The sequence below is a fragment of the Pectinophora gossypiella genome, chromosome 11, assembly GCF_024362695.1.
Source record: "Pectinophora gossypiella chromosome 11, ilPecGoss1.1, whole genome shotgun sequence".
In the NCBI taxonomy this organism is placed as follows: Eukaryota; Metazoa; Arthropoda; class Insecta; order Lepidoptera; family Gelechiidae; genus Pectinophora; species Pectinophora gossypiella.
In genome coordinates, this window is record NC_065414.1 from 7986079 (window position 1) to 8009816 (window position 23738).

The 23738-nt window shown below is 37.5% G+C and overlaps 2 protein-coding genes across 2 annotated transcripts in view; both read left to right on the forward strand.

The window, feature by feature from the left end:
* The window catches only part of LOC126370971 (gonadotropin-releasing hormone receptor), a 147589-nt gene that overhangs the window by 51066 nt on the left and 72785 nt on the right, over positions 1 to 23738 (forward strand). The gene's annotated exons all lie outside the window — the stretch shown is intronic.
* On the forward strand, positions 50 to 5329 carry LOC126370813 (uncharacterized). The gene is made up of 2 exons (XM_050015836.1): positions 50 to 4644; positions 5190 to 5329. Exon 1 carries the CDS (start codon positions 50 to 52, stop codon positions 1448 to 1450), a length of 1401 nt encoding a protein of 466 aa, XP_049871793.1. The 3' UTR covers positions 1451 to 4644; positions 5190 to 5329.

A 23738-nucleotide genomic window follows, 5' to 3' on the forward strand; every position in this document is an offset into this window, starting at 1 on the left:
TGTGCTGTTTTTGTGCTGTGCTGTGAGTATTTAGTGTTTTCTGTTGGTGATGGATGTGGAGGAGCCCCCAGATGGGGGCGGCGATTCTTCTGAGGAGGTGCGTAAGGGCATCAAACGTCCTAAGGATACATCAGGGGAGACTCCGCCTAAACGGGCTGGCGTACCTCCTGCGGCCTCAATCCAACATACTTTTACCCACCCAGATTTTGATCATGGGTCAAAATTAAAGTTCAGTGAACACGATGCTGCCCCATTTATAGTCCACGTATCTCGAGTTGAAGAGGATCCCTCAGCTGGTCTGACCATAAGGCTGCTTAAATTTGCGCAATTTCTATATAAAAAATCCGTTCAAGGAATTGCTAAGGATGGAATCAGGTCCGCCGGTCGCAACCGAGTCGTTGTTCAATTTGTTGATGCCAAATCCGCCAATGATTTTTTAGACAATTCATTGCTCTCCGAGAATAAGTATAAAGCAGTAATTCCGTCATACCACATTACCCGCATGGGTATAGTGAGGAACATTCCTATTGATTGGACCCTGGAAGAGCTTGTACTTGCCCTGGAATGCCCACCTGGTTGCCGGGTTGTTAAAGCGCGACGTTTGAATCGGAAGTCCGTGAAGGATGGACAAACAGAGTGGGTCCCGACCCAAACAGTTGTTCTAACATTCCTTTCGCAAACCCTCCCAGAGAGAGTATTTTGTTTCTACACCTCCCTGCCTGTAGGTATATATACTTTGCCTACTATCCAGTGCAACAATTGCTGCCGGTTTGGGCACATAAAGTCTCAGTGTCGATCAAAACCTAAATGCTTTAGGTGTACCCAGCCACACCCTGGAGAATCTTGCACAGTCCCAGACGAAAAAATTTCTTGTTTGTTTTGCTCTGGTTCTCATCTTGCTACATATGCAAATTGTCCCGAACACTTGCGACAGAAGTCTATAAAATTAGTTATGTCCGAGGAAAGTATTCCTTACTCAGAAGCCTCTCTTCGTTTCCGTCCGGTTCGTCGCACTTTTCGCGACACTGCTGCTGCAGAATCCACTCCTCCTCGCCCTCCTATGAGCCCCTTGTCTCCTACTTATCACGCCATTGAATCCCCTCCCTCCACTCCAAGATCAACTACATACAGGAAAACTGTGGTCCGCAACCGCTGGTCCCCGGCTCCTGTAATTAACGGGTATAATAAAGAATTTCATTCCCAAGCTACAGCCACCCCAAAGTCCAGTCAGCCTAATGGCTGTGCACTTATCAACTCGAATCCAGAAGTTTCCTTCACTGACGACGACATTGAATTAATGTGTAAATCATTAATTCACATTCTTTCTAGAAAGGTCAATCATTTACCGAACAATATCGCAGTAATGTTGCAACACTTAAGAACTCTCTTACCCTCTATTTCTTCCACTCAAAATGGCCACTCTTCTGCAGTGGAACAGCAAGAGCATTAATCATAAGAAACATGAAATTATCAGTTTAATAAACTCTTTTAAGCCTTCAATTCTAGCCATCTCGGAGACATGGTTGAAGCCGGGTTCTCGTTTTAGACTTCCAGGCTACTCATGTCTCAGAGATGATTGTGACAATGGGAAGGATGGTTGTGCTCTCATTGTCAAATCTTGTGTCACGTATTCCCTTATTTCTCTTCCTCCTCATTCACCCTCTTTTAATATTGTTGCTGTAAGAGCTTTGAATGTTTCTTTTGTCTCTGTATATGTTCCCTATGCTAGATCTCCTATTTTCAAAGAAATTGATTCAATTCTTTCCAACTTGCCCCCTCCCCTGGTTGTGGTGGGAGACTTTAACTCTCATCATACAATGTGGGGTTCTAGATCCTGTGACTCATTAAGTTTTTCTCTTCTCGACGTGATGGACAATAATGACCTATGTCTTCTCAATGATGGGTCTCCGACTAGGAGAACTTCCCCTCTTCAGAACCCAAGTTGTGTTGACTTGTCCTTTGCATCCCCTTCTCTTGTTCCTGGAACTTCTTGGAGAATCCTTTCTTGTTCTCATGGTAGTGATCATCTTCCAATCATTATTTCTTTCCCTCATTGTGTCTCTATATCTCCCTCTCCTGTGCCTCCTCTCCTAAAGTACCGCCTTTCGAAGGCAAATTGGCCAGAATTCTTGTCCTCTGTTAAACTTGGCACGGATTTGATGCCAGAAGTATCAGAACTAAATTATATCCAGCTCTATTTTGATTTTATTAATATATTACTTACTAGTGCTAATTCCTCAGTCCCTATTAAGAAAGCTCCAAAAGATTATCTCCCCTCTCCACCCTGGTGGGATTCAGATTGCACAGAACTTATCATAAAACGGGATGAATCTGAGGAGTTATTCTTAAATCAACCGTCTTACGAAAATTATATGTCTTTACAAAGAGCTAATGCTATAACTAAGAGAGAGTTCTCGCGAAAAAAACATGGGGGATGGAGAAGCTTTTGTGAAGGCTTATCTCCGCGATCTCCTCTTTCCTTGGTTTGGAGAAATATGAACAAATTCCGTGGTTCTTTTTCTAATCATTCTCCCTCCTCCAACGACTGCTCTTCTTGGTTGGATGACTTTTTAGACCATTTAGCTCCCTCATATGTACCTTCAGAAGACTCTTTTCCATGTTTTGCTTCTATCTCTTCTTCTGATCCCTTGGATAATCCTTTCTCTTTTTCTGAACTTTCTTCTGTATTAAAACACCTTTCTGATTCTACCCCTGGTGTGGATGGTATTCCATACTCTTTCATTATTAAAATATCTGACTCTTCTAAAAAAGTTCTTCTTTCAATTTTTAATAAAATTTTCGAGACAGGAATTATTCCTGATACTTGGAAGCAACAAATTATTGTGCCAATTTTAAAGCCTGGCAAGGATCCCAAGGTTGGTTCATCATATAGACCTATCGCTCTGTCTTCCGTGCTCTCAAAGATCATGGAACATCTCGTCAAAAACAGGTTAGAATGGATATTAGAAAATAGAGGTATTTTATCTAAAACACAATTCGGTTTCCGTAGGGGATCTGGAACTCTGGACAATCTGAGTATCTTTTCGACCGAGGTTCATTTAGCCTTTTCTAGAGGACAGCACCTAGTTGGTGTTTTTTTGGACATTTCATCAGCCTACGACAACGTTCTTCTCCCGCTACTCAGGCAAAAAATGCTCAATCTGAGTATTCCAGCGAGGATGGTGAACTTTATTTGCAATCTTTTCATGGCCCGTTCCATTTTTGTCCGCATCCAAGGTGAACTGTTACCCTCTAGAACTGTTTGGAAGGGTTTGCCTCAGGGTTCAGTCCTGAGCCCTATATTGTACAGTTTATATACATCTGACTTGGACAAATCAGTGGACTGTTTTTGTAGCATACTTCAATATGCAGATGATATAGCCCTCTATTATGCTTCGGATAACATTTCAGAATGTTCGGTTCGCTTAAATGCTGCCATCCGCTATCTCAATGAATGGCTTTCATTACATGGCCTTACTCTTTCAGCATCTAAGAGCTCTGTTGTGGTGTTTTCAAGAAAGAGAGATATTCCTTTTATTGATATTGTTCTGGAGGAAGAAAGCATTCCTGTCTCAGATAATGTTAAATTTCTGGGCTTATATTTTGACTCCCGGCTTTCTGGTGTCGAACATCTAAATTATATTAAAAATAAATGCGAGAAAGGTGTAAATATTCTTCGGGCCCTTTCTGGAGTCTGGTGGGGATCTCACCCATATACCCAGAAATTGTTATATAATGCTGTAATACGCAGTCACTTTGATTATAGTTCTTTCTTACTTGAACCTTGTAATAAGAAAGCCCTTGCTTGTTGGGATAAGATTCAAGCCAAGTGCCTACGAATTATTTCCGGAGCGATGAAATCCTCTCCTATCAATGCCCTTCAGGTAGAGTGTCTTGACCCTCCACTGCTTCTCCGTAGACAGTACTTATGTGACAGATTCTTCTTCAAAATTGCCCAAAATTCTTCCCATCCTCTAATTTCTTGTCTCACACAACTATCTAATCTTATTTGCTCTTCCAGGTATTGGTCTCATAAACAATCTCCATGTCTGTATAATAGTTTTAAAAAATTTAATGAAGGTCCAAAAATGTTCCAATCTTCCTCCAACCCCATGTTTGGTTTTGATTATGAGGCTTTAATCTTTCAACCTCAAATCATTCTGAACATTGGTATTGTCAAGGGAGACCCTGCTGCAAATGTACAGTTTAATAAAATTGTAGAGGATAAATGGAAAGGGTGGCTTACAATATTCACCGATGCTTCTAAGGAGTCTGAAGAAGAATGTGTAGGCTCAGCAGTATGGGTCCCTCAGTGGAAATCCTATTTAAGCATTAAATCCCCACCAAAAACTTCCGTATTCACCGGTGAAGCAATTGCGATTTATGAAGCAGTAGTCATGGTTAAATCTCATCAGCTCAATCGAACTGTTATCTTTTCCGATTCTCGTAGTTGCCTTGAGGACATTATGAAATTTCCATTCCGTTCAAAAGAATTACTTCCAATTAATTTGAAAACTCGTGAAGCATTATACAATTGTCATGCACTAGGTATTGAAGTGGTCCTTGTTTGGATACCTGGGCACTCTGGGATAAAAGGGAATGAACAGGCGGATTTATGTGCCAAGTGGGCCATTCGCTCCAGCGGTGAGTCGTACGATTTTTGTTATGCCCAAGATTTACGCTCCCGTGCCAAATCCGACCTCTCCGAGCAATGGAATGTCACATGGAATACTTCTCGACTTCGTAAGGGAAAATACTATGGCGAACTACAACCTGATATCCCAGTTAAACCTTGGTTTTTTAAGTTCCGCGAAGCAAGTAAACGCACTACTTCTACTATTATTCGTTTGCGACTTGGTCACAACTGTTCTCCATCTTTTTTGGCCAAGATAAGGGTGCGGGACCACTCATTGTGCGAATGTGGATATGAAGAGGGTACCATTGATCACATTTTTTTCAATTGTCATAAATACCCTCTTTCTCTGTATGATTTCTTGCCCAACTTTATCCCTCGCCCTACTAATATGTATAGTGTATTATCTTATGTAGATTCCCCTTTTATAGATATTTTAGTTAAGTACATTGAAACTTTTAATATTAAACTTTAGTAATTGTTATTTATTTTATAATATGTAGTATAATAATTACTATATCTACTAACTAATGTGCTTATGTCTGTTTGTTCCTAGGTTACACAACCGATCATTTGGCCTAAACTTCTGGAGCTCCTGTACACTGAAAATGTGTATTTCCCAACCCTGACGCTGGCAAAATTGTCCCTGTTGACAGAAGCCATTTAGGAGAGAAAAAAAAAAAAAAAAAAAATCTAAGTAATAGGGCAATGGGATGTGAGATATTATAAATATTTATAGTTTAAAAAACAGTTAAGTCAACGCCAAGCAATCCTAAACTTAATGACACTGATTAAAGCTTATAATTAAACAAGAGAGACTTACAAGAAGGTAAGAAATAAGTTAGTTATTTGAAATATGTTTAGGAATTAGATTTATTATTGTAAAAGATTTAGGAACACAGGAAAAGGATTTGAATCCCATAACAACAATGTAATAGTATAGGGTGCCGTTTCGAGCCCCGACCACGCTCACCGGCGAATGAGGCCCTACCCTGATTTAGGCCCCTCTCCGAAAGAACATATAGGTTTTTTATGGAATGATAAGCACATAAAATATGTGACATATCAGGAGCATTAGGTAAAATAAGTTGGTAGGTAAAGGGAAGAGCTTCCCAACACCAATTTCACATATGTAATAAAATTATTTAAGTTAGACAGATTTACATCCAATCTAACAACACAACTCAATGTGATGCATAGTTAGCACCATAGCCATGGCGCAAAAAGGTAAGTATGTGAGCGACTTAGCAACCGGAAGCCAATATGCAGCTACTCATCACTGTCCTCCCCCCAATACACCACAGTGCAAGAGGATCAACAGAAGCAGTGACTACCGAACTGGATTGACCCCAAGAATACTAAGCAAAATGTCCCTAACAAAACGAATGAGCGACTTAGCAACCGAAGGCAATACGCAGCTACTCATCACTGTCCTCCCCCCAATACACCACAGTGCAAGAGGATCAACAGAAGCAGAGACTACCGAACTGGATTGACCCCGAGTATACTAAGCAAAAATGTCCCTAACGTCCCTACTATGGCTTCAGCGGCATTGCAATAACACCAGCCATAGGAATAAGTATGAGTGTGAGATGGATGGTCATGAATATGATACCAACCACGAATCACAAGAATATATGCAGTCAAACTGGATGTAATTGTTATGCATAAATGCATTATTGCAATAATATTGCATATTAGTAAGCAAACAAGTTGCATAGTGAAATCAGGCCAGGTAAACCCCTGGACAAGGTATAGGTTGTTAGGTATGTCACAAACTAGCAGCAGTGACATTAAGGTATTATCAGGTAAAAGAATAGTAAAATAACACAAATAAATTGTGTTGATTGGTTTGTATATCAGTGTAATCAAGCCAGGCAGGCCCGGACAATACAGTAAGTATATAGAAGTCATGTTAAGTCACATAGGTGAAATAACAACACAGATTCAGAGTATATAAGTTTATTCAAAAGCCATTATCAATACCATTACCTTCATCTCATGGTATCCAGACTTTTATAATTCAATTCAAATTAGTAATTAATTGTATAATTTACATGGCTTGATAAGCCACAATAGCTGATAGGTCCAGGGTGGGTCATAATAAATTTACATTATAACACAAGAGGACAAAGTTGACCCATACCATACAATACTGATTATATGGCATCGGCTAGAGTCTTCATACTCGAAAGCATCGCCACGCACAACCGCTCATCAGGAGGAGGCAATCCAACCTGACTATCCAAGTCGCAGCGCTGGCTCGATACTGATTATCTAGCTTCATCTCATATTGGCGGATGGTCATCCTGTCCCAATATCAGAAAGAAGGTCATGGATAATAATATCTCACCGCACCACTCCTGTAGATAGCTGTATCTCCCAAAGCACCACTATAGAACAATCCAGAACCATGTTACAGTGGTAACAACAACTGTTCCTACAATTATTCTACATTGACACAGTGAGGTAGCAGGCCGTAAACCATAAAGGTTCACCCTGTGTAACTTCAGATTGGTTTTCGAATAGAATCCTCAGGGGAATTCTAACTACAATAAAACACAGCAAGATTACAATCCAACCTGGACCAACAGTCTAGGTTCACAGTATAAAGTAAAAATCTAAATCCATGAGGTTACCTCTAAAACAAGGATACCTCATTCTGCATACTGATCTCCCCATCTCCAGGCAATAATTATATTACCTCGATTCCGAAAGACATAAAAGAGGCCAAATCCATGTCAATCTTCAAAAAGTCCCTAAAAAAGTTTGTGTCAAGCAACTTACATTAAATCCTTAAACACCATTTATAATAAGTTTAAAATTAAATAGCTACTACTGACCTAATATATTATAATATACATATATAATTATATATATATATAATTTAAAACGTAATAATATATAATGCCATATCTAACAAATCGCAGTTTAAGACATCCATGATACTACTCTCTGTACAAACCGGGCAACCAGTTTATATTGGAATGTGTCCGCGTGATTTAACATGCTGCGAACGCAATGTCTCAACTCAGAATACACTGGTGATGCAAGCTATGCCATATTCGAATAAAAAAAATGTGTTATTGTAGCTCTTATTTATCATATACCCTCAAAATGCTTTTGTACGTATACTTAGTTTTTAAATTCTCAAGTAAGTGAATTTATATTCTTATTGAGAATAAAGATTTCTTTAAACCTAAATGCGAATCGCAACATACAGAACTACAAGAAGAACATTTTTGTCCAGTCTATGCGGCAATATGTACAATTTTCATTGTAAACATTGACACACAGCCCAAACATAACCAATAAGATAATAAAATCCAGTCAAAATATATCGCAAGCAGTCATTCCCTACGCGTCAGTAAAGTGTCAGTCAAAAAGTTAAATAGATAAACATACATAAAATAACATAAATAATAACAAAACACAAACAAAGGTAAACAATCACAAGCAGCACATGATCCCTACGTTCGCAAGCTTCCCTACACACTTTTTACACATCCTACTCCTATCGGGCCCTATCTTTAGCGTAAAATTGTACCTGTCGTCTGAGATCTGATGATCTCAGACCTGTTTCCAACGATGCCTGTAAGAAAAGGTAATTAGTACACCACACTTCCTATTTTAAACCTAACAAGGTCCCTACAGCGCACTCCGCGGACTTTTGTCGGACAAAACCTACATATTTCACGTAATCTACGCACGGAAACTAATTCTAATCCCTATTCTAGCGCGGTAGACGACCAGCTACACCACGGAAGGTTCGGATAGCTGATTAAAGAGCAAATTTACATAATTTGTCAAAATAGCAATCGCGCACTGTAATCCTGAGCTACGGAGCTCTCAAAAGTCGCGACAGCTGGTAATCCAGCAGAACGGATCCCTACCGACTTACAGAAACTCTAGTCCGACTTGAATTTTCTAAAACCGGCAGCACCTCCTGCTGTCCTAGTCACCAACGAAGTTCCTTAAAAAATCGTGCAAAACCCCTTTTATACCCGTTATGCTCCGTCCCATCTCTCAGGCAATCGCGATATTGCTACCACTAGCGCCTCAAAAACATCCAAATGACATTTACCCGACATTGACAATCGAGGTATTTATTGAAAATCTCATACTTCCTATTGACATAAAAATATTCATTAAATTTTATTTTTATTCCTAAGTAGACTATAATACTAATGATGTTATTTATTTAATCAAATTCTATTTAATTTATCAAATCAGAACTGCAGAATTTTAGATAAAAAATATATCCAATTTTGTAGAATTTCTAAAAAGCCAAACACTCGCTCGACCATTTGCCTGACGTTTCTCGCACACATCTGTAATTTACATAATCTACACAAACCAAGCTCCTCAACCTTATTGGCTGTTTCTCTGTGTACGCGAAAAGTGGCGTGACTTCTGGATTGTTCTATTTTAGGGTCTAAAACGCGTACAATACAACACCTTGTCAACAATCCAAAAACGGTTCCGTTTTTGGAGACAAAAACCATGAATAATACCTAAATTCCTCTATATCTCTTAAACTGTGACAATTAGGTAGCTGAAACTTTCAAAAACAATGCATCTCCATTGCCATCACAACTACAAATTCAAAGAAACACAATAAATCAAACATTTAACACTTTCGCGGACAGTAAGTCACAGGCGTTGGGCACTAAATTTTTGTATGAAAATTTTAAGACTGCTATAACATCTTCATCCTATTATTAATAATTCTGTACCGTCGGTGAAAAGTAATACAAGTCCAAAATTCAAGTTTTGAGAAAATCGAGTTTAAAGTTAAAAATATTCTAGCTCGCGACTTATAAGGAATAATGGAACAGAAGTTAGATGTGTCGATAGGTGATGATGGAAGGTTTCTTTTCTAATATTTAGTTATATTTAGAACCTAAACAGAAATGGTAGAGGATCAAAATAAATTACATGTATCAGTTGACACCAACTTTTATATTGTGTAAATTGATACAAGTCTACTTATACCTTTTTACACACATAACTATAAAAAAGTCATCGTTGATATATCATATTTCAATTATTAATTTTACAGTCTTATTCTACAAAAAACAAAATGTCTTGGAAGAAAGTTTATTTCATAATGTTGTAGAAAGGCAAAATTCTATTTATTTTCTTTAAAAAGTAAAGAAACGTAACTTATATCAATTGACACAAACGATAAACTATAACGAATTTGTGTCAAGTGGTTTAACATGACTTATTTTTTCGGTTTTATTGTGTAAAATGATACATGTTTTTACGAATTTCTAATAATAAATACATATAAAGATGGTACACGTATATATAGTGTAAGGTGACGATAATAAGATATTTTTGTTATGATTTTACTCTCAAAACTCATAAATAACCGGTCAAAACCACCACTGCTGCCCACTACAAACACATTTTGTCCACTACACTACGCCCCTAATCAAAACCACTTTTGGTTCATTTTTGCAGTCAAAATTTTACAAATTCAATTATGATAATATTTCCACCCCTAACAAATGAAGGTAAGAGGAATCATATTAAGACTAGTCATTAGGAATGTTTCGGGCTAGCCTGGCAGTATGGCCTGGAGATAAAGGTGATGTACCTACGTACTTTTAAACCAAAATCACACAAACCGGTAAGTGTTACTTCTTTCTTGCTGAAACTATTTAAAAGACCACAACTCATTCCACAATCAAAATCCCCTAAAGTAAAGTAAAATTCGATATTTCGAATTATCAAAATTCCCGGTCTAATGGTAGCCCGCAACATTGACAGAACGATAAACGGAGTCGAATCAATGTTGATGATGAGAATAGGTAGTGAAAATGAAGATCATTGGTTCACCTCCAAACCTATAGGTTACACAGGGCTATCCTCAGACCATGACCATGACCACCATGGACCATGGTCTGTTATGGTTAAGCTAAATGAGCTCGTTTCCGCAAAACTCTACACGTAAGCACACGTGGGGGACTTTCCGCGTATCCTCGCGTATGGACCACTATTGTGAAGTGGGCAAACTTCCCACTATATTATCATCATCCTCCTGCCCTTATCTCACTCTAGGTGGGGTCGGCACAACATGTATGGGCAAATGTCCCATCTTCTTCTTCTTCTATCGTGTGGATTGTGAGGTGAATTACCAACCCCATCAACCCTGGTGTCAGGGTTATAACTGAGCCGCCATAGGCCCCTGACTTGACTCAATGAATACTCGAATGTCCCATATGTAATGTTATTTTAATGGGCTCAGTTTTCCGCATAAACGCAAGTGGTCCATTATGCGTGCTTTTATTGACTATGTAAGCCAACTAACTCCTTTCAGAAGCTCAAATACCTCCTGGGATTTTTACAAACTTTGTGACCTGGTTTAATTAAGGGGTTGTGCCCGTAGTGTTGCCAATTATTTATTCTAATCTAATCTATCCTACAAGATCCCACTGCTGGGCAAAGGCCTCCCCTTCCTCTTTCCATTTTTCACAGTCCTGTGCGTAATTCTCTCTTATGTAATCAAAATACAGAAAACAAATATTACTTGTGGTGCTCAAGAGTTCAGAGCAGTTATTCCCTTTATAAAAATGAGGAAGCTCGACAAATTTACACCATTCAACGTGTTTGAGAAACTGGTAATCTTCTCTTGAGAAGATGTGGCAGATCCCGATGCTGCCTATGCCGAGCTGTCATCTACGGCTGTGTAGGTTCAAAAATACCACTACCGGCGCTTGCATAAAAGATATAACCAGCGTGTATTGAATGGCTTGCATGTTAATTGGAGCTCGATAATATTTGGAGCCATTATTTCACGTCTACAACCTCCTTAGCAATGAAGGCAGCGTTCAATCTGCCACCGCTTAACCTGCATGTAATCAAGAAAACTATGTAAAACAGCTATGCTTCGAGCTAAGGGAAGGAGACTAACGACAGTTATGACAAATCTCAAATACCTCTTGACTAACCCTGCCATGGTGATAACGACGCCATGATCAGGACCCACAACTTATTGAGGTACTGTAATTAAGTACTACAAGGTGGTTATAGCAGAAAGAGAAAAAACACGGTTTGGTCTGAAGTACTAACTTAACCTATACCCATTCGCAATGCGGATCAGATATGGTTTGCTGTGGTTCTAGACAAAATGTCTTCCCATAGACAGGTTTATGCGGAGGTCACCCTAGGATACACACTGGTGGCGCATGGAATCGAACTTGTATGTATCATTATACACGACACGTTATTGATATCTTAGATCGTATTTTCTGAAATATTTTGATATATATTAATTTATATTACTTTTCACGAAAAAATAAATTTGGTGTTTGATGTTACAACTAAAATTATATCATTAAACACGGACTGTGAGAATTCAAGGATTGCGTGTATTTTAATATATGTTGAGTTGCATTTACTTACACCAAAATATTTAGTGAAAATCTTCATTTCACTTTAATGCAAGTTAAGATGAATTATGTTACACGTGTTATAACAGCATGAATCCTTCACAAACAGTACTTATATCACTAGACACAAAAATTATCTCCGTATTTATAATAGCTACAGTTACGAGAATTAGACAGAAAGAAAGAGAATTTTTTGAACATGAAGTGTGTGCTAATAACTCAAAAGTGATACAACTCGAGTTGTATTACTTTTCACCGACGGTACAGAATTTAGAGTTGGGCATGTGACGTAACCTTCTTTGAAATTCGACTGTTTTAGCATTTCTGTCCTACAATATGCCACTTCTTCCTTATGTTATGACAGCATATACTATAGCAGTCTTGATCGCTGTTATTCTCATCTGGTACATCCGATTCATCTGTCGCTTCATCAAATAGCTTCAACAGTTTTTCTTGTTGAGTAACGTTGACTATTTTAGGACCTAGTTTTTTGTTTTTTCGCGGCATCTGCAAAAGATATCCATCGTTTACTCACTAGTTTGAATGAAATACCTACTCAACTACACATGATAAATCTCACTATATTACTTCATTTTTATCATAAAACTAGCTTACTAAACGGTAATTGCAACCTTTACTGTACAAATAACAAGTGATTAGTATAAAAACTACATCGTTTACTGACTAGTTCCAATAAAATACCTACACACCCACACAGGACAACCCTCACGATATTACTTCATTTTCATCATAACACTAGCTTACTAAATGGTAATTGCAACCTTTACTGTATAAATAACTAGTGATTAGTATAAAAAACAGGATATTATACTTACATCGATCAAAATATCTCGTCAATATTCGGCCGGCTCGCGCAAAATCGATCACATAACATGTGTGTACTCTCCGGCGCAGTAGCCGAGCGCTGAAGGAACGCGTCAAACAAACACAGACGCTATGCAATCTGCGTCAGTGTGCGTGAGAAAGGGGGGTCGGCGGGGAGACATTTTTTCTATGTGTGCAAAAACGTTCTAGTAGGACAGTATTCGCGATAATATTGAGTATAATGTGACACTAAACTTGCGGCTTCTTGACAATATACGAGGAATACGAATGCAATAGCTCCTCTGTCCAAAATAAGGAAGTAAAATTGGAATGCTTAAGAATGCCCGTCACTGCGAGTAGTGCAAACACGAATTCCTATGCATACTCGTCCGCGAAAGTGTTAAAAAGATCCCCCACTCTACAAACCCGATCCTCCAATGCATGTTTTGGCTTGTCATTAACAACGACAACATACTAGCAATATAAAATTCACGATCAATTCACGTTCATGTTTTTGTTCACTAAATGTTCTTTCAATTGTAGGCACGGAACCCCTCAAAATAATGCGATTCACACTTGGCATTATTTTAGTTTTACTTTTTTTTCCATGATTTTTTCAATTTTCACGAATTACAGTTCTAAAAAATTAGAATAATATTTTAAACGATAGGTACGAACTTCGTATGCTTTATAAATCAATTTCAACAAGAAATACTACGTAATATAGCTATTATTTTCAATTTTGTAAAATATACCAGCTCAAAACCCTTCATTCATATATTTTTACATCGACACCCTATGGGTGCTTGCTACTCCCGCGAAAATTCAAACTATCCTAATGTCTATTTTTGTATTTTAAATAATTTTATTCCATAAATTCGTACAAATTCTTTCAAAATAACATCCCTATCTCGAATCCTAATTAACAAACTCTAAAATTTCGTATACCTTTTTATAATCTATGTATTCCTGTGACGTAAACTGAACATATCCTTCATTCGTTCTTACAGTTAAACAAAACAGTTGAATCAAGTAGTGTGGTTTGTATTGTTTGGACAATTAGTGTACTTTTTGTGTTAAATATAATTATGAAACCTTTCAGATCGTGTTTAATATGACTACAAAATAGTGGGAATCATAATGGAAGGTCGACAAAATAAGATGCAACGTACGGGTTTTAGCTACTATAATTAGTAAGATTGAAGACTTCTTGACGATGTTTATAATGTATCCTATAAAATATTCACTCACCAGGTAAGAAATTAATAAATACCTTTTGTATTCGTTAAGTATTTTATAGAGAAATTCGTAGTGCAAAAAGTCACTGTTTCAACCATTTGTTCCAATTTTTCTTATGATAATTTCAACTATCAAACAGCAATCAAGCAAAATTTTATTACTTAACTCCATGTGTGGAGAGATAGTTCTTATCAGGACTACAAGAATTATTTGAATCTGTTTAGGATTTAATGAGATATTAACAGATGAAATTTTTCAAATATTCCTTAGATTCCTACACATGCTCAGTCACTAACAACCTTGTTTTATTGATGAGTAATATAATAATTAGTAAATTACATACCTACCAGACATGAAATCAACCAATAGTTTCTGGACTGATAAATAAAATATAAAGTTATTAGCAAAACGGTTTCGGTTAAAACTGGCTTTCATGATGAGATTTGATCTCCCTTCATAATCTTTTGAGAATAATAATGAATCCTACTCCTATTGTATTTACATGTTTTTATTAGTTTATTAGAGTCCTGTGAATCATAAATAATACCTGTAGAAACAATAAGTAAATGCAAGTCATCGTCTTAGTAGGTACTAGACAGTGATTATGCTCTTACATAAAATTTACCCCTAATTTCAGTTATTAATTACTTTCAGAATCGTCCAAAGATCCAGGAGGGACAGATATCTACTCCAAACCTGGAATCTGTTGCAGAATATTAAAGAAAATTATGGGAAAACAAATGTGAATGACGGACAGATTTAGTAAGATGAAAGATTTAAGCCTACAAGCACACTACTGTTTCTCACATCAAAGGTACATTGTTAATTATGAACATCAATAGTAAATAAAGCAGTTTTGGAGAAAAATAGTATGTTTCATTAATAATCCCCTGGTTGATTATTTTTATTGATATCGTACAGCTCCATCTATTGGCAAGCTATGGTACTACAATGACTTCTAGCTATCAAGCTGCCTAGAAATGAAGTCCTGCTTTTCACAAATGTCAGTCCTTTTCCCACTCCATCTATGTACGAGTAGACGCACTTATCCAAATCTATTCCCTAATAGATGGCGTTAAATTTATAAAAATAATAAAAAAAATTGCCTTATAGAAACACTAGATTCGAATTAAGAAATAAGTAGTTTCATAATGGTATACATAAACATAACCAGCCTATATACGTCCCACTGCAGGGCACAGACACACATAATGGTATAATCACTAGAATATCATTATCACTTCCATATAGGTTTGTGCATACATACACACATACATAAACTCACGCCTACCTCCCACCGAGGCAATCAGAGACCACTGAATACCATTTGTTTGTAGGTCTATGAAATTATGAAGCCTAAAGGTGAAACAAAGCCTACATGTTTCTCAAAGTACTAATTATGTTTTTCCTGCCTAAAGTCATAAAAACAAAAGAATATTATAATAATAAAAATATAAATTCAAAAAGACGAAAATAATAAATAAATGTCGAAAAAATATTTCACCCCATAGCCAAACCTTTTAGTTACTGTTAAGTACTAACTTTTCGACAAATATTTGAACACATTATTGATGTACATTAAAGTTTATTGAAAAGAACCTAGATGATTCCATCCGCGACGATTATTGTGGTGCGTTCTGTTACATTGTTATACAAGACGCCAGCTCTTAAAAATTCTTTCTACGATCTCTCTTTTATTGTACTCACAAAACTTCTATCTCTCTTCCCCTAATGTCATAACAAGGAAATTATTTGGTTACAAAGTTAGAGCTAAGGGATAGAATCCATTACTTACCGATATTCGAATCTTGTTTGTTACTTACTACTTCAAGATGAAAATGGACAGCTGACTAAGGAAATCCATTTACGTTGTCATAGTAATTTCTTAATAAGTAATTAACTATAATTATTTATTTTCTTATAAATTCAAACCTTTTATTGATTCAGGAAATATTACTTAAATATAATTATTTAAATGAGAAGCGTTAAAATTCACTTTGGTTAATCCAGAAAGGGTATGCCAGATATTGAATATTTTTGTATCTATTAATTTAATTTGACTACCAACATTGTTAAGGTTTAAATGTGTCATCCAATTATTATTTCAACACCTTATAATATAATACACTCGTATTTGGCGAAATAATTATCCGATATTTTATCAAGTTATTATAAAGACGCGTTTTAAGTCAATAGGCAGTCCCATTAAATTATTTATTTATTTTATTTATTTAAACATTTAGAACTTGTTCCTTCGAGTTCCTGAGACACTCAAGTTTGAAGTCAAACTTTCTTGAAGAGTGTACTTTTATTAGGTAGGTATCGGAGTTACAAAACAGCAAATACATAATATATTTTCAATAATAGTCGATGTTTGGTTTTGTATCGTTAGTTGAATGTTTTAGGTTTGTGGCTCACTACCTATTTTTATTTATCACTACGTTGGTCTAACAGAAAGTTCGGTGAGGTGTGGCATACATTGTTCATCGTAAGATGGGTGTACCTGTGACTAACCCAAATTGGAATATAGTTGTGGGTTTATGTTGCTGTTATGTGGTGTATGGTTTCATCATCATCAGCCCATTAAGTTCCCCACTGCTGGGACACGGGCCTTCCCTATGGATGGATAGGGAGATCGGGCCTTAAACCATCACGCGGGCCCAGTGTGGATTGATGGTTATTAACGACTGCTAATGCAGCCGGGACCAACGGCTTCACGTGCCTTCCGAAGCACGGAGGAGCTCGAGATGAAAACTTTTTTATTGTGGTCACCCATCCTATGACCGGCCTTTGCGAAAGTTGCTTTACTTCAACAATCGCAGACCGAGCGCGTTATCCGCTGCGCCACCGAGGTGTATGGTTTACTAACGTTAATTTTCAGTTATCACCTTCAATTTTGTCCGTGTGAGAGGCGTCAGCACTTCCCGTTTAGCAGACCAAGTAGTTATTACTATCTAAGGTATATTTGCAATAGGTAACGTCTAGGTTACCGTATCCCCATCGGGGTAGTCAGAGGTACATCCAATATAAGATGAAACACGCCCACGCCTCACTGAGCTTTCTGTTATAAAAGATATATAGATATTTATGGTACAATAACGGTTGAAAGTACTTTAAATGAGAAGGAAATATCCCTACAAAGTCAGACAGCAATGCTTGAACGCACTAATACATTAAAAAATAATTGAGTTAGTAATTGTCAGAGGATAGTATCCGACGAATTCTCCTGCAAATTAAATGCAGTATGTTTTGTTTAGCGGCCCCACAATAATGCGATTTACGTTTATTTTTATTAACTATTTATTGAGTTTCCATAATTTAACGTGTTGTTGTTCATGTTTTTATCCACTCCGCCGGTGACAGAAACAGACGGAGAAAGATCGTACGAGAGAAATAATAATGACCCTGATGCAGAAAAGGATATCAAGATCCTCAGCACTGAGGAATACTACTCAAAAAGAGGAGTGGGGGGCGATTCGTGTTTTTGCGGGTTATAAAGACGATTTACCTAGTTACCTTTGCGTAAGGCATCTTAATCCTTATTCTTCTCTTATGTGAGTTGTCAAATTACGACATAGCTCATGAAATGACTAAATACTTACTAGTGAATAAAACATCTTAGTGAATAAACCTTTGTTGAGACTGTCCTTTGTTTGATAAGGATATTACAGGCTTGAATCACCTGATTGACTGAAAAAATAAGTTGATTCCGTGCTTCGGAGGGCACGCTTAGCCGTTAGTCCTGGTTATTAGCCGTAAAAATACCTCCACCAACCCGCAGTGGAGCAGCGTGGTGGAGTATGCTTCATACCCTCTCCGGTTGATTGAGGGAAGGCCTGTGCCCAGCAGTGGGACATATATAGGCTATTTATGTTATGTTAATAAAACATCCGGAATGGACAGCTTACGCGTCCAAAATCGTCTCACTTTTGGAAAATCGGGTAATCAACCTGCAATGTTCTAACCTGCTTAAGGAACATAAAGTGATTTTTGTGATTATATTCACATCCAGATAAGAGCCGAATGCTGAAACCACTAGACCAGGGAGGCCATTAAGGCGTCCCACAAACGAGCAAAGAGGGCTATTTCTCAAGTGATTACGTTGACGCACCCACGCTCATAACTCATTCTTATAATCCCGTAATGAGGCGGGAAAAGAATCAGACGGCAACCTGATACCACTTTTGATATATTATCAATATATTGTTTGATGACAGGTGATTAACCTGTTACCCAGGGGGAGTGCAACAATGTGGTCTTTTTCGACCCTCAGTACGAGTACATCCATCCATCCTATTATTACTGCCATAACCTTCTAAGGCAGCAGCAAACGTCTCGTTCCATTTCTCCTATAATTATCTGTAGAAATACTTTCGCTACAACTTATTGCTTCTAACTACCTCCACCTTTGGTTTTGGTTTCATACAAGACCCGGCCCCAGGGGGGACAGAGCCACCTTCTCTGCCCTCCACTGGGGAAAATCCTGTTCGGCGCATCCTTACCGCGGGGGTGGGCGTCTTTTACTTCAGTAGGCCGAAGTGAATTGGTGGCTCAGTTCGGATAGGGACCAAGATCTACTATAACGTAGAACTCTTGCCTGGGTATACGGGTGAAGACCTCGACGGTTGCAGAGGCGAAGGAGCGCGCCACAGGGGCTGTAACCTGGAATCTGACAGAGGGCAGCAGTAACTGTCAGTATTATTCAGAGGCGGGGGACAGAAATCAAATCAGAAATCAGAATCATTTATTCACCGTTATTATCATGGATAAACATGTGAAGTAATGCGGGGCGGAAGGCAAGAGGAAAACCACTATAGATAATATATGCCCTAAAAAGTAGCTTGGAAAATGCTACACCGAAAAGAGCGTGTCTCTTAAGTTAGTGATGATGAACTACCTACGCAGATACTTGGAATTTTTTTATCTGATATAATATCGCTCAGTTTGGGTTCAAATTCTCAGAAAACCCTTTATAATGAGAACGTCGGAAGTCTAAATGTGATACTGTAGGTATTTATATGTATTTTATGAGCAACCCTTTCCTATTTGAAGTTTCATTTCCGTGGACAACGACCGGTTTGATGACAACAAGTGAAAAATATTCAAATTGCTAGTTCCACAAAAAAATGGTATTTTTTTTTTGTACAGGTAACAAATAGCAATATATTAAGATGCAGCGTCTGTGGTTAGAGCAATGGGCTCACGATCTGCCGAAATTCACTTTGTGAGACTGTCCTTTGTTTAAGTAGGACATTGCAAGCTGAATCGCCTGATTGTCAGATAAAGAAAGAGGATTCCGGAAGGCACGTTAAGCCGGGTTGCTAGCCCAAATGCCTCTAGTCGTGGTAGAGTATACTCTTTACCCCTTCCAGTTGATTGAGGGGAGGCCTGTGCCCAGCAGTGGGACGTATATAGGCTGTTAATGTATGTTTTGTTCATCAATTTAAGAGCCACGCTCTTGTCGGTGCAGCATTTAATGCGCGTTCTTGTCGGTGATGCATTTTTTTGTATGTTATGTTATGCAATGTTTACATTGTTTGTTTAAATTTTGTTTATGTTTTCAAATGGTTTATCATTAGATAAATTTATCAATAGGTTATTTTTTTTCTAGAATAACAAAAATAATGTAAAACGGTCTTCTGAATATTGTATCGCATTTTGTGTTAAAGGCGGGAAATTTTCTACATGCAAACAGAATGCTAGGTAGGGGAAAGCCATTCGAAACGTGATTCTGAATGTGAAAACCGATATTGAGTGGAGTACCTGCTTTTGCTGCCACCTTTTATTTCATTTCAGACATAACAGCAGTGGCTAGATCGTTTGGTTCACGATCAATTCGATTCACATGTCAAAAACAATTTTAAGTTTTTCCCTACAAACAGGCAACTTGCAGGCACACTTGGTATCTACCGAAGTCATAAAAATGTCATGATTAATCATATCGCAACAATGTCGCAATAGACACGCTAGTTTCGAGTTATGTAAAAAAAACTCAGGTTTTACCTGGTATGAAAGCAGTGTGGTCGTGTCGTCTTGTTCACATTAGAATATGATTTTTCAATAAGTGTTAGGAACAGGTTAATTTCAACACATTGGGCATATTAGGTACATAACCCTTACAATTCTTTAGTTGACTTTTACGGCCTCCGTGGTCCCGGCGGAAACCCGGCGGAAGACCTCTAACAAAAGATACTTTATGAAACAGTCCTCAGTTTGGTCAGGACATTGCAGGACGTTACATGAGCTATGTTAGAGGCCTGTAGCAGCCTCTGACTCTGACACCGGGGTTGATGAGGTTGGTTACCGACCGCAAAACCTACACGACAGAAGAAAACGACATGGCCGTGATTATATAAGCTGAACATCTTTATCACATGTTTTTCCTTCATTAAGTTACCGTCTGTCGGAACGCAGATCTCGTACAAAATAATTGTAAAAATATATATGTCTGTTATCTCGAGAGATTTGAGGGTAATCTAGCAGAGTAGCTAAAAGCTTTTATTCAAACTGGAATTATTAAAGATTTGTATTTCTGCTAAAGTGCCTAGACGTACAATTTGCACTAGCTTTATGGAAATGCTACGCAGGTAAATCTTTGCAGAACATGATTCTAAACGCTGGAAACCTATCTCGAGGCAAATAGGTTTATGTTATAAGTTTTTGATAAAGTGTGAAACAGTGTGACAAGAGAGAAATGTGGTGTAAAAGACGATATAGTGGCGAAGATTGAGAAGGGAATGTTCAGTTAGATTAGACACATAGAGCGGATGAAGGATAATAGGATTACGAGAGCAGTTTATAAAGTGAAGGTTGGTGGTAGGGCTAGCAGAGGAAGACCTACAAGGACGTTGACCTAATTGGAGATGTCGTTAGAAAAGGTTCAGTAAGATTTACTCTCTACCGGCGTGCGTATATGAAACTTTGGCGGCGAGGGTGTGCTGCCGCCAAAGAATGTTTTCGGGGTATCGAACTGAGCATAGTACCCCGCTAGCCATAAGTTGGTAGTGTGACTAGGGATCGACGATCCAACGGTGTTATGTTGGAAATTGTATATATCGTCCCTTAGCTTACAACACCGCTCAAGTCGAAAATTGGCGGTTTTTACATTTCATTGGATGAAGAAGAAAATAAAGGTTAAAATAAAGTAAATCGTCAAAATAAGTACTTATAAATAATTATTTATTAACCGCTAACTAGAGTATGTATTAAGTAGCAATAAAAAAATCTACAGATATTTTAAATAAGACATTTTTTTTCGTCTCCTGTAAAGTTGGTAAAAATGACTTAAGCGGTGTTGTAAGCTAAGGGACGATATGCGACTTGTTGTGTAAACTTCGATATCGCGTTTCACGACTGCTTGAAGACTGCATTATTGATTGTGGCGCCATCTGTTGCATGTGGGCGGAACTAGGTGGCCAACTAGTTGGGTCCGCCACAAAACGATTGATGAATGTGGAGGAAGCAAGAGATGTGTGTCGGGATCGAAGCAAACGGAATTCCATATTCATTGCTTACCCCGATTTACTACACAATACATAATTATTATTTGATGGGACTTCCTTAGTACATGAGACTTAAAAGTAGCTGGTGAGGAGTGGGTGTATAGTGTACACTTCTGCCTCGGATACAGGCATAATGTTATGTGTTCACTTGATTAATTGCCAGAAGAGCATTGTCCGCATAATTTGTTTACAGTTCCATGATTTCGTCATTTGACTTCAAGAAAACGTCAAATGAAGAATTCGTCTTTTTGCACAAAATGAACTGACGCATTATTTACGTCAAACAGTGTTATTATTCCATCGTCATTAAGGTCTTCTAAATTAGTTGTTTTTACATAAACGTACATAAACGCATGCCTATTTCCCACCGCGGTAAGCATAGACTATGGAATTCCATTTGCTTCGACCTTGACATATTTCTCTTTATTCCTCCATATTCATCAATCGTGGGATACACACACGCCGGTTCAGAGTAGATCTTACTGAATCTTTTCTAACGACATCACCAATTGTTATTTTTAATGTGTAAGTGGTTTTAGAAACTGCAGAAACCATTCTATTTTTAGATTTAAGTAACTAAACACATACGAGCAAATAACACAGATCGCCGTAATCGGATACGATTAGTAGAACTATATATAATAACATACTTTATATTTAGGTTCTACCAGTACAGCAAAAATAATGGAATTTGACTATATTTTTTGTCTAAGTTATGTGGCGTAGTAAGGCATACAAAGAATTTCGTGAAAGCCATGATAGCGATGTGTGAGGAGTTTGCTATGTGAGATATTTTTCGAAGCGGTGTGTTCTCTTTGTTTTAAATGCACACACACATTACACACACACACACACACATACACACACACGCCTACCACTGATATACGTGAACTCGTCTGCCCCTACTACTTTAATTAATACGTGGTTAACTGTAATTAGCTTCACTAGCTTATAACATAATATTATCGTAAAGTACGTATTGTAAATGAGCTGTTGTTAACCTGAATAAATAAAATAAAATAAAATACCCCCCATTGTGTGAATCCCTTCTCTGCTACTTCGCGCGGCGCCACACGTTCGTTTGTAATGTACATTGCACGCGAGATATATCAAGAACTAAAATCAATTGACGAAACGAATACTATCTACATCGATAAACCTATGGTTATCGGTCGAATCCTTCGATAAAATGCGCGCCGAGCTCGTTGGCAAACCCGTGCCGCGGGCGCTAAGCTCTATAATTGACATGAACAAGTACTAGATGTGTAAAAGCACACAGTATACGAGACCAGTTTAAAAGATTTCTCAATAAAATGAAATATATTTTATGCCGGTGTGAATGCGCAAATAGGAAAATAAAATAGTATCCTTCGATCATAAAGATGAGAGCTCCGGCAAAACTCCGCAACGATTGCTTATTTATACATCTAGGTACCTACTCTCTTCAAGGATGCTACAGAGCTCCTTGTTAGTTCTTCTCAGTTCTTGTATCGTACAAAATTAAATAGAAACAAATAAAAAACATCCTTTGACAGTCATGTTTAGGAACGAAAATACTTTTTATTTGATTTTATATAATAGAAAATATGTTTAATATTACTTTAGGTACTAGAGTTTATTTTTTCTTAATTGTATTTTTTGCTCATTTACTTTGATATTTTATTAATAAATAGTAAATAATGTATCAACATACCTAATATAAGATACATTTTCGAGAATCACAACCTGATAAATGCCGATCATCCAGCGATTTCACTAAAATAAATAAATGGGGTATATAATTGTTATACAACTTAACATTGTTATACAGAACAAGCTTTGTACATAACAGTGAATAATTAGCACATGCTTATGAATTAAGCAGTACATCTACTTTCACGAACAGAAATTTAATATACATTTAAGTCATTAAATAAAATACTTCTACACGTTAATGTCCTTACACACAAAAACGGTACGCGGCGGTGAGCGGTAGCAAATTTTTTGTATACGAATGGGTGCGTGTCAGGAAGAGAGTCCTTCAATAGCCGTCATATAGTTAAATCCCTAGGGAAATAAACATATACCGGATTATAATTATAACACGACTTGTTGTAATAATTATATTCCGTCATATAATAATATCCTTAGAGATATATA

Bases quoted from the DNA above. Each gene is read 5' to 3' on its own strand.
- LOC126370813 (XM_050015836.1), top strand. From the start codon at position 50: ATGGATGTGGAGGAGCCCCCAGATGGGGGCGGCGATTCTTCTGAGGAG.